Source organism: Heterodontus francisci, chromosome 6, assembly GCF_036365525.1.
Source record: "Heterodontus francisci isolate sHetFra1 chromosome 6, sHetFra1.hap1, whole genome shotgun sequence".
NCBI classification, from domain to species: domain Eukaryota; kingdom Metazoa; phylum Chordata; class Chondrichthyes; order Heterodontiformes; family Heterodontidae; genus Heterodontus; species Heterodontus francisci.
This window is the reverse complement of record NC_090376.1, coordinates 2621499-2634071: the sequence shown is the minus strand read 5'-3', so window position 1 is coordinate 2634071 and position 12573 is coordinate 2621499. Positions and strand designations below refer to the sequence as shown.

The following is a 12573-nucleotide window of genomic DNA, read 5'->3' as shown; positions in this document are numbered from 1 at the left end:
GCAATCTGTGTGTGGAGCCCGAGGACATAGGTGAGGCTTTAAATGATTACTTTTCATCGGTGTTCACTATGGAGAAGGACGATGCAGGTGTAGAGATCAGGGAGGGGGATTGTGATATACTTGAACATATTAGCATTGAAAGGGAGGAAATATTAGCTGTTTTAGCGGGCTTAAAAGTGGATAAATCCCCAGGCCCAGATGAGATGTATCCCAGGCTGTTATGTGAGGCAAGGGAGGAGATTGCAGGGGCTCTGGCATAAATGTTCAAATCCTCTCTGGCCACAGGAGAGGTACCAGAGGACTGGAGGACAGCGAATGTGGTGTCATTATTCAAGAAGGGCAGTAGGGATAAACCAGGTAATTACAGGCCAGTGAGTCTAACATCAGTGGTAGGGAAAATATTGGAAAACATTCTGAGGGACAGGATTAATCTCCACTTGGAGAGGCAGGGATTAATCAGGGATAGTCAACATGGCTTTGTCAGGGGACGGTCATGTCTAACAGACTTGATTGAACTTTTCGAGGCAGTGACAAGATGTGTAGATGAGGGTAAAGCAGTTGATGTAGTCGACATGGATTTCAGTCAGGGTTTTGATAAGGTCCCGTATGGGAGATTGCTTAAGAAGGTAAGAGCCCATGGGATCCAGGGCAATTTGGCAAACTGGATCCAAAATTGGCTCAGTGGCAGGAGGCAGAGGGTGATGGTCGAGGGTTGTATTTGTGAGCGGAAGCCTGTGACCAGTGGTGTACCACAGGAATCGGTACTGGGACCCTTGCTGTTTGTAGTGTACATTAATGATTTAGACATGAATATAGAAGGTATGATCAGTAAGTTTGCAGATGACACGAAAATTGGTGGCGTCGTAGATAGTGAGGAGGAAAACCTTAGATGACAGGACGATATAGATGGACTGGTAAGATGGGCAGAACTATTGCAAATGGAATTTAATCCTGAGAAGTGTGTAGTGATGCATTTGGGGAGATCTAACAAGGCAAGGGAATATACAATGGATGGTAGGACCCTTGGAAGTACAGAAGGTCAGAGGGACCTTGGTGTACTGTCCAGAGATCACTGAAAGCAGCAGCACAGGTAGATAAGGTGGTTAGGAAGGCACATGGGATACTTGCCTTTATTAGTCGAGGCATAGAATATAAGAGCAGGGAGGTTATGATGGAGCTGTATAAAACGCTAGTTAGGCCACAGCTGGAGTATTGTGTACAGTTCTGGGCACCGCACTGTAGGAAGGATGTGATTGCACTGGAGAGGGTGCAGAGGAGATTCACCAAGATGTTGCCTGGGCTGGAGCATTTCAGCTATGAAAAGAGACTGAAAAGGCTAGTGTTTTTTTGCTTAGAGGAGAGAAGGCTGAGGGGGGACATGACTGAGGTGTACAAAATTATGAGGGGCTTTGATAGGTTAGATAGGAAGAAACTTTTTCCCTTAGTTGAGGGGGTCAAGAAGTGGGGGGGCATAGATTTAAGGAGGGGCAGGAGGTTTGGAGGGGATTTGAGGAAAAGATTTGTCACCCAGAGGATGGTTGGAATCTGGAACACACTGCCTGAAGGGGTGGTTTCGGCAGGAATCCTCACAACATTTAAGAAGTATTTAGATGAGCACTTGAAATGCCACAGCATACAAGACTACGGGCCAAAGTGCTGGAAAATGGGATTAGAATAGGTAGGTGCTTGATGGTTGGCACGGACACGATGGGCCGAAGGGCCTGTTTCTGTGCTGTATAACTCTATAACTCTATGACTCTGTGACTGGAGGGCTGTTTCCAGTGGCGTACTGGGTTCCCTGCTTTGTGTGGTATATATTAACGATTTGGACGTAAATGTTGGGGGCATGATCAAAAGGTTTGCAGATGACACAAAGATTGGTCGTGTCATAGAAGGTGAGGAGGATAGCTGTCGGCTGCAGGAAGATATTGATGGTCTGGTCAGATGGGCAGAAAAGTGGCAAATGGAATTCAACCTGGAGAACCAGGGGGTATAAATTTAAGGTAAGAGGCAGGAGGTTTAGAGGGGATTTGAGGAAAAATGTTTCACCCAGAGTGTGTTTGGAATATGGAACACACTGCCTGAAGAGCTGGTAGAGGCAGGAACCCTCACAACATTTAAGAAGTATTTAGATGAGCACTTGAAACGCCATAGCATACAAGGCTACGGGCCAAGTGCTGGAAAATGGGATTAGAATAGTTAGTGCTTGATGGCTGGCACAGACACGATGGGCTGAAGGGCCTCTTTCTGTGCTGTATAACTCTATGACTCTAAGTGTGAGGTGATGCATTTGGGGAGATCAAACAAGGAAAAGGAATACAGAATAAATGGGAAAATACTGAGAGGAGTGTAGGAAGTGAGGGACCTTGGAGTGAATGTCTACAGATCCCTGAAGGTAGCAGGACAGGTTAAGAAGGCATATGGAATCCTTTCCTTTATTAGCCAAGGTGTAGAATATAAGAGCAGGGAGGTTATGCTGGAACTGTATAACTCATTGGTTAGGCCACAGCTCGAGTACTGTGTGCAGTTCTGGTCACCTCATTATTTCTTTTCTTTCTTTTGGGCCTCCTTATCTCGAGAGACAATGGATACGCGCCTGGAGGTGGTCAGTGGTTTGTGAAGCAGCGCCTGGAGTGGCTATAAAGGCCAATTCTGGAGTGACAGGCTCTTCCACAGGTGCTGCAGAGAAATTTGTTTGTTGGGGCTGTTGCACAGTTGGCTCTCCCCTTGCGCCTCTGTCTTTTTTCCTGCCAACTACTAAGTCTCTTCGACTCGCCACAATTTAGCCCTGTCTTTATGGCTGCCCGCCAGCTCTGGCGAATGCTGGCAACTGACTCCCACGACTTGTGATCAATGTCACACGATTTCATGTCGCGTTTGCAGACGTCTTTATAACGGAGACATGGACGGCCGGTGGGTCTGATACCAGTGGCGAGCTCGCTGTACAATGTGTCTTTGGGGATCCTGCCATCTTCCATGCGGCTCACATGGCCAAGCCATCTCAAGCGCCGCTGACTCAGTAGTGTGTATAAGCTGGGGATGTTGGCCGCTTCAAGGACTTCTGTGTTGGAGATATAGTCCTGCCACCTGATGCCAAGTATTCTCCGAAGGCAGCGAAGATGGAATGAATTGAGACGTCGCTCTTGGCTGGCATACGTTGTCCAGGCCTCGCTGCCGTAGAGCAAGGTACTGAGGACACAGGCTTGATACACTCGGACTTTTGTGTTCCGTGTCAGTGCGCCATTTTCCCACACTCTCTTGGCCAGTCTGAACATAGCAGTGGAAGCCTTACCCATGCGCTTGTTGATTTCTGCATCTAGAGACAGGTTACTGGTGATAGTTGAGCCTAGGTAGGTGAACTCTTGAACCACTTCCAGAGCGTGGTCGCCAATATTGATGGATGGAGCATTTCTGACATCCTGCCCCATGATGTTCGTTTTCTTGAGGCTGATGGTTAGGCCAAATTCATTGCAGGCAGACGCAAACCTGTCGATGAGACTCTGCAGGCATTCTTCAGTGTGAGATGTTAAAGCAGCATCGTCAGCAAAGAGGAGTTCTCTGATGAGGACTTTCCGTACTTTGGACTTCGCTCTTAGACGGGCAAGGTTGAACAACCTGCCCCCTGATCTTGTGTGGAGGAAAATTCCTTCTTCAGAGGATTTGAACGCATGTGAAAGCAGCAGGGAGAAGAAAATCCCAAAAAGTGTGGGTGCGAGAACACAGCCCTGTTTCACACCACTCAGGATAGGAAAGGGCTCTGATGAGGAGCCACCATGTTGAATTGTGCCTTTCATAGTGTCATGGAATGAGGTGATGATACTTAGTAGCTTTGGTGGACATCCGATCTTTTCTAGTAGTCTGAAGAGACCACGTCTGCTGACGAGGTCAAAGGCTTTGGTGAGATCAATGAAAGCAATGTAGAGGGGCATCTGTTGTTCACGGCATTTCTCCTGTATCTGACGAAGGGAGAACAGCATGTCAATAGTCGATCTCTCTGCACGAAAACCACACTGTGCCTCAGGGTAGACAGCTTCTGGAGCCTGTTCAGAGCGACTCGAGCAAAGACTTTCCCCACTATGCTGAGCAGGGAGATTCCACGGTAGTTGTTGCAGTCACCGCGGTCACCTTTGTTTTTATAGAGGGTGATGATGTTGGCATCGCGCATGTCCTGGGGTACTGCTCCCTCGTCCCAGCACAGGCATAGCAGTTCATGTAGTGCTGAGAGTATAGCAGGCTTGGCACTCTTGATTATTTCAGGGGTAATGCTGTCCTTCCCAGGGGCTTTTCCGCTGGCTAGGGAATCAATGGCATCACTGAGTTCCGATTTGGTTGGCTGTATGTCCAGCTCATCCATGACTGGTAGAGGCTGGGCTGCATTGAGGGCAGTCTCAGTGACAGCATTCTCCCTGGAGTACAGTTCTAGGTAGTGCTCAACCCAGCGGTCCATCTGTTTGCGTTGGTCAGTGATTATGTCCCCCGATTTAGATTTGAGGGGGGTGATCTTCTTGATGGTTGGCCCAAGAGCTCTCTTCATGCCATCATACATTCCTCTGATGTTTCCGGTGTCTGAGGCCAGCTGAATATGACTGCATAGGTGTTGCCAGTAGTCGTTTGCGCAACGCCTAGCTGTTCTTTGTGCAGTACTTCTGGCTGCTTTAAGTGCTGCGGATGTTAAATCGCTGGGGGCTTTCTTGTAGTTCAAAAGTGCAATGCGCTTAGTGGCTATGACAGGTTCCAGCTCTTCATTATGAGATTGAAACCAGTCTGCATTTCTCTTCGCACTTTTGCCGTAGGTGGTCAAAGCTGACTCATAGATGGCATCTCTGATGTGGGCCCACTTGGTCTCAGCATCCCCTGTGGGAGTGTTTTGAAGGGCTGTTACAAGTGAATTTAGAAATTTTTGTAACAGCTGTGGGTGAGAAATTCTGCTCGTGTTGATGCGCGGGTGGCCCTTCTGCTTGGAATGATGCAACTTCTTTGGTCTGAGTCTAACCTTGCTGCACACCAGGGAGTGGTCGGTGTCGCAGTCCGCACTGTGGAAGCTGCGTGTGATTTGAACACTGTTTAAGGCGGCTCGCCTTGTGACAATGAGGTCTAGCTGGTGCCAACGACGTGATCTTGGGTGCCTCCATGAAACCTGGTGACAGGGTTTAGTGTGAAAGAACGAGTTGGTGATGCAGAGGTTATGATAGGTACACAACTCAAGCAGTCTCTGCCCGTTCTCATTCATCCTTCCAACGCCATAGCGCCCAAGGCAGGAGGGCCATGAGTCATGGTCGGCCCCAACCCTGGCATTAAAGTCCCCCAGCAGGAATAGGTGTTCGGTGTTGGGGATGCTGCTAATGATGTTATGGAGTTGTTCATAGAACTGGTCTTTAGCTTCAGGTGCGGAACAGAGTGTTGGAGCATAGATGCTGAGTAGGTGTACTGGACCAGAGGTGGTGAGCAGTCGGATGGACAGTATGCGTTCCGAGCCATTTGAGGGAGGCTCTATCATGCTGAGCAAGGAGTTTCTGATGGCGAAGCCCACTCCATGCTGTCTTGGTTCTTCAGGATCCCTGCCCTGCCAGAAGAAGGTGTACCTCATTATAGAAAGGATATAATTGCACTAGAGAGGGTACAGAGGAGATTTACGAGGGTGTTGTTGGGACTGGAAAAATGCAGCTATAAGGAAAGATTGGATAGGCTGGGGTTGTTCTCCTTGGAACAGAGAAGGCTGAGGGGAAATCTGATTGAAATGTACAAAATTGTGAGGGGCCTGGATAGAGTGGCGGTGAAGGGTTTATTCACCTTAGCAGAGAGGTCAGTGGCGAGGGGGCATAGATTTAAAGTGATTGTTAGAAAAATTAGAGGGGAGATGAGGAAAAACCTTTTCACCCAGAGGGTGGTGATGGTCTGGAATTCACTGCCTGAATGGTAATTGAGGCAGAAACCCTCAACTCATTCAAAAGAAATCTGAATATGTACCTCAAGTGCCGTAATCTGCAGGGCTACGGACCAAATACTGGAAGGTGGGATTAGAATAGGTGGATAGTTTTTCGGACAGCACAGACACGATGGGCCAAGTGGCCTCTTTCTGTGCCTTAAACTTTCTATGATTCACGTTATGGGATCTTTCTATTAAACAGGACATGGGAAAAGGAACAAAACATCAGCTGATTCCATCCACAACCGTTGCAATAACCGATCATTCGATGAATTCAATGAAGATGAGCTGGGAAGGATCTATGCATTCCGAGGTGAGTTCCACACTCGGGTTGTCAGGGGCCTGTGTCAATGTGGCTTCGAAAGCAGTAAATGGGGAATGATGGCAAAACGACCTGTATCTGTAACATCACTTTAAGGGCAAAGGTCATGAACTACAACTTCTGCCTCAGTAAGAAAATTCCCCAACCTGTGTCACACTGAGCTCTATAGCTCCGTCACTGGCCTCATCTCACTCAAATCATGAGGAAACTCATTGTCCCTCAGCTAAGGAGGAAAAATTGCAAATGCTTCCTGCTCCTGTTTTTAGTGATTCCTGCAGGAAAGTACATGTAAGTACACATCCAGTGAAGAAAGGAAAAGACATAGCTGTGATGCCCCTCACAGTCGACTATCCTTGCTGCAACATCCTCTTTAGATTCATGCCTGAAGAATGAGGAGAGACAGCAGGTGACAGGGAACCTGTTTCCAGCAGCAGGGAGTGAGCATTTTCAGCAACAATGCTGGAGAGATGAGGGTCAGACTGAGATGTCCAGGTGTCTGTCACCCGAGTGAGTGGAGAGGCATCTCACAAGTGCTGGGCTCGGTGTGATCAGTAGTCCTTTTCTGCTGAGTATCTCATCAACATTCTCTCCTGGCTGCTTCTGAATTAAACTTATGCTTTATGTGACTTTCCAGACAGCTGGTACTTTCGCCTGGACTCAAAACGAGATGGCTGGCATGCCTGGCCAACAAATTCCACCTGGCCATCCCTGTATGGAAAAATAGATGGAGTTTTCAGCTGGAATAAGAAGATGTACTTTATCCAGGTAAGTATCGGGATCTAGTCTGGCCACACTTTCAGAGATTTCCCTATAGCTGACATCAGCAGTCGACAGTCCCCCAGTGTGCGCCTACTTCCGACAGTCCCCCAGTGTGTGTCTATTACTGAGACATCCTGTGTGTGTCTCTATTTCTGACAGTTCTGCCTGGGAGGGTGGTAGAGGCAGGTTGCCTCACATCCTTTAAAAAGTACCTGGATGAGCACTTGGCACGTCATAACTTTCAAGGCTATGGGCCAAGTGCGGGCAAATGGGATTAGGTAGACAGGTCAGGTGTCTTTAATGCATCGGTGCAGACTCGATGGGCCGAAGGGCCTCTTCTGCACTGTATTATTCTGTGATTCTGAGTTCCTCAGTGTGCGTATCTTTTTATGACATTTCCTGTGTTTGTGTGTCTATTTCTGACTGTTCCTCAGTGTGTCTATCTTTTTCTGACATTTCCTGTGTTTGTGTGTCTATTTCTGACTGTACCACAGAGTTTGTGTCTATTTCTGACAGTTGCTCAGTGTGTGGTTATTACTGACAGTTCCTGTGTGTGTGTCTATTACTGACAGTTCCTGTGTGTGTGTCGATATCTGACTGTTCCTCTGTGTGTGTGTGTGTCTATTTCTGACAGTTCCTGTGTGTGTGTGTCGATATCTGACTGTTCCTCTGTGTGTGTGTGTGTCTATTTCTGACAGTTCCAGTGTGTGTGTGTCTATATCTGACTGTTCCACAGAGTTTGAGTCTATTTCTGACAGTTGCTCAGTGTGTGCTTATTACTGATGACAGTTCCTGTGTGTGTGTGGTTATTACTGACAGTTCCTCAGTGTGTGTGTCTATTTCTGACTGTTCCTCAGTGTGTGTGTCTATTTCTGACATTTGCTGTGTGTGTGTCTGTTTCTGACTGTAGCTCAGTGTGTGGTTATTACTGACAGTTCCTGTGTGTGTCTCTATTTCTGACAGTTCTTGTGTGTGTGTCTATTATTGACTGTTCCTCAATGTTTGTCTCTATTACTGACTGTTCCTCAGTGTGTGTCTCTATTACTGACTGTTCCTCAGTGTGTGTCTATTTCTGACCTATGTGTATGCGTGTTTCTGTTTCGCACTGTGCACAGTGAGGATGGATTGCTGATTTTCTGGGCATAGGTAGATGAGGGAATCCTGGAAAAATACTATGAAAATGGTTTGAAACTAATCCGAAATACAGTCGATTAAATGCCTTTCTTTTACTTTCAGGGATCACAGCTACTCATATACAAAGCTGAGGCACATTACACATTGATTGACGGATATCCAAAACCTGTCACAGAAGAGCTGGGAATCCCCAATACAGGCATTGATGCAACATTTATCTGCCCAGGAACTTCTCTTCTCTACGTGATCAGCGGTAAGACAAAAGTACATGTTGCAATGACCTTTGTGCAATATTTTCAACCTGTTCTGTTAGTTTTCACAGAATGGGACATTGTCAATGATCACGTAGAAAGCTCAGTTTAGAATTCAGAAGGAAGAATTTTTCAGGAGCTAGTTAAGGAAGTAACTAAGTGAGTAACTCACCTCCTGGCTCCCCAAAGCCAGATGTGGTGGATGCCAAATGCTTTGGCCACCAGATTAATTGCTACATGAATGTTACTTGACCTTTGGAATGATTAATGCAGGACTCTTAAAGGATATGTTGCATAATAATAGAGTGTGAATCTCAAAACACCATTACTGATTTCTTTCAATGTATCAATTGCTGTAAAGCTTACAAAATATATTCAGTTCATAAGGAAAAGAAAGGCACAAGTCAGGAGTGTGATGGAATACTCTCCACTTGCCTGGATGGCTGCAGCTCCAACACTCAAGAAGCTTGACACCATCCAGGACAAAGCAGCCCGCTTGATTGGCACCCCATCCACAAACATTCACTCCCTCCACCACAGACGCACAGTGGCAGCAGTGTGTACCATCTACAAGATGCACTGCAGCAACGCACCAAGGCTCCTTAGACAGCACCTTCCAAACCCGCGACCTCTACCAACTAGAAGGACAAGGGCAGCAAATACATGGGAACACCACCACCTGCAAGTTCCCCTCCAAGTCACACACCATCCTGACTTGGAACTATATCGCCGTTCCTTCACTGACACTGGGTCCAAATCCTGGAACTCCCTTCCTAACAGCACTGTGGGTGTACATACCCCACATGGGCTGCAGGGGATCAAGAAGGCAGCTCACCATCACCTTCTCAAGGGCAATTAGGGATGGGCAATAAATGCTGGTCTTGCCAGTGATCCCCACATAACATGAATGAATAAAACAACAGATGGATAGGAGGTAACCAGCTGACATAAATTTGTTTAATTTTCAGAAGTCATTTATTAAATCTCCAAAAGGTTATGGCAAATTAGTTCAGCTAGACTGAAACTTGGATCAGCAACTGGAGGTGTCAAAGTGCCTCAGTGGGCAGCCTTTGAGTCAGAAGGTCGTGGGTCTAGTCCCACTTAAGAGAATTAGATTCATAGAATGGTTAGAGCGCAGAAAGAGGCCATTCAGCCCATCGTGTCTGTGCAGGCTCTCTACAAAAATGCAGCTAGTCCCACTTGCCTCTCTTTTCCCCTCAACTTCAGAGAATTATACAATTGCCTTTTGAAAGCCACAATTGATGGTCAGTACTGAGGGAGTACTGCACTGTCGAAGGATCAGTACTGAGGGAGTGCTGCACTGTTGGAGGGTCAGTACTGAGGGAGGGATACACGTCAGAGGGTCAGTACTGAGGGAGTGCTGCACTATCGGAGGGTCAGTACTGAGGGAGTGCTGCACTGTCGGAGGGTCAGTACTGAGGGAGTGCTGCACTGTCGAGGGTCAGCACTGAGGGAGTGCTGCACTGTCAGAGGGTCAGTACTGAGGGAGTGATACATGTCAGAGGGTCAGTACTGAGGGAGTGCTGCACTGTCGGAGGGTCAGTACTGAGGGAGTGCTGCACTGTCGGAGGGTCAGTACTGAGGGAGTGCTGCACTGTCGAGGGTCAGCACTGAGGGAGCGCTGCACTGTCAGAGGGTGAGTACTGAGGGAGCGCTGCACTGTCAGAGGGTCAGTACTGAGGGAGTGCTGCACTGTCGGAGGGTCAGTACTGAGGGACTGCTGCACTGTCGGAGGGTCAGTACTGAGGGAGTGCTGCACTGTCGGAGGGTCATTACTGAGGGAGTGCTGTACTGCCGGAGGGTCAGTACTGAGGGAGTGCTGTACTGTCGGAGGGTCAGTACTGAGGAAGTGCTGCACTGTCGGAGGGTCAGTACTGAGGGAGTGCTGCACTGTCGGAGGGTCAGTACTGAGGGAGTGCTGCACTGTCGGAGGGTCAGTACTGAGGGAGTGCTGCACTGTCGGAGAGTCAGTTCTGAGGGAGTGCTGCACTTTCAGAGGGTCAGTATTGAGGGAGAGCTGCACTGTCGGAGGGTCAGTACTGAGGGAGTGCTGTACTGTCGGAGGGTCAGTACTGAGGAAGTGCTGCACTGTCGGAGGGTCAGTACTGAGGGAGTGCTGCACTGTCGGAGGGTCAGTACTGAGGGAGTGCTGCACTGTCAGAGGGTCAGTACTGAGATTTACTAACATTCTCAAAGGGGCAAAAACAGTAAAAGATCATGGAGTGGAACAAAAGAAACTAAATAACAAATTGAAGTTAAAATGAAATGTCACATGGTGTCCTCTAGTCATGGAAGGCGTCCAGTGAAAGATGGCGGATGCGTCTCGTTGCTACCCATGGTCCTTCATGGTAAATTAACCCATTAGCAACAGAGGAAGAGAGACACAAAGTTGGTGCATTTATTGACTGTTCACCAATAAGGGCGGAATCCTGTCTTCAGTTTTTCACACAGAGAATAGTGGGTATCTGGAATGAGCTGTCAGAGGAGGTGGTGGAGGCAGGAACAGTAGCAACATTTAAGAGGCATCTGGACAGGTACTTGAATGAGCAAGGTATAGAGGGATATGCAGGCAGGTGGGATTAGTGTGGATAAGCATCATGGTCGGCCTGGACGCGGTGGGCTGAAGGGCCTGTTTCTATGCTGTACGACTCTATGACTCTATTTGGGTGTTGGATAGTGTCTGTGTGGAGTGGGTCACCTGTGTGGAGTGTTGTGCACTCATGACACAATCCTCTCTGTTTAGTGCTGGAGAGGGGGAGGTGACAATCTGCCCCATAATATCCACTCAGTGTGTAGCCACTATAGATACGGCCAATCACATCCTGAGATACATCACATGGCCAGTTGGTGGTCTGTACGCACAGAGATGGTTAAGTACTGCTTGTGGGATCTTGCTGTGCTCAAATTGACTGCTGTGTTTCCTACATTACAATAGCATCTAAACTTCAAAAAGTTCTTTATTTGCTGTAAAGCACTTTGAGATGTCCTGAGGTTGTGAAGATCACTGTAGAAATGTAACTTTTTTTCTTTCGAACCTCTCTTACCCTCTGATCTTGTAGGTAACCAAGTGCAGAGTGTGAATCTGGAACAGACTCCCAGGACTCTAGGTAATGGGTTCCGTATTGACCATCCCCATGTCGATGGGGCAATGTGCAACACCAAAGACATCTACCTGTTTGTCGGGGCTAATTACTACAAATATGATTCACTCAATCAGCTTGCTGCATGGACAAATACCCCGAATCCACAGAGCATCAGAGAGCATTTCATGTCCTGTGCACAGAGAGGGGATTGATTTGGTCTGAGAGCACACGGGAGGCTTTCCATGGTATGAAATGATCTACCTTTACCTGAGCATCGAATGGGAAAGGTTCTGCTGGTCCCAAATCAATATCCTCACACCTGATCAAAGCACATATGTCCTGAAACTCAGCTATGACCAGTGCAGTTCTCAAGATGTAAATCTTTTCTGTTGACATCATTGTATAAAATAAACACCAGCGACTCTCCAGATTCCAAGTGCTTGCTGACCCGTCACTCTCTAATAAACCAGCTGTTATTCCATTGGTTATTGTCTCTCTCTGATTTTCCACCACACTCTGCTCCTTCCTTGGCTCATGGTCTGAACATACACAGGTCACTCTCTGAATTCATCCACTTTGTAGAAAGGACAGGCAAAAAGCAAAAGGAAGTGGTGTTGCACTGATGATGAGCAATGGGATCAATACATTAGTAAGGGAGGATCTCAGATCGGAAGAATAAAATGTGGAATCTGTTTGGGTAGAGTTCAGAAACAGCAAGGGGCAGCAAACATTGGTAGAATGAAGGGTCACTGGCCTGAAACATTATCTCTGCTTCTCTTTCCACAGATGCTGCTAGACCTATTGAGTATTTCCAGCATCTGCAGTATTTTGCTTTTATTGAAACATTGGTAGGAGTTGTTTATAGGCCACCAAACAGTAGTGGTAGTGTGGTGCATGGTATTAATCAGGAGATTAGAGAAGCAAGTAGCGTGGGTAATACAGTAATCATGAGGAACTTCAATCTGCAAATAGACTGGGTAAACATAATGAGCACTAATGCTGTGGAGGACGAGTTTCTGGAGTGTGTTCGGGTGGTTTTTCCAGAGCAGTATGTTGAGGAACAGACTAGAGAACAGG

The 12573-nt window shown here is 47.4% G+C and overlaps 1 protein-coding gene across 1 annotated transcript in view; it reads left to right on the top strand.

The window, feature by feature from the left end:
* Window positions 1–11977, top strand: part of LOC137371074 (hemopexin-like) — a 40757-nt gene extending 28780 nt beyond the window's left edge. The window contains 4 exon segments of the mRNA XM_068032977.1: window positions 6129–6239; window positions 6883–7013; window positions 8244–8394; window positions 11473–11977. Coding sequence (XP_067889078.1) covers window positions 6129–6239; window positions 6883–7013; window positions 8244–8394; window positions 11473–11708 — 629 coding nt within the window. The 3' untranslated portion in view covers window positions 11709–11977.
* The last annotated feature ends 596 nt before the right edge of the window (window positions 11978–12573 follow it).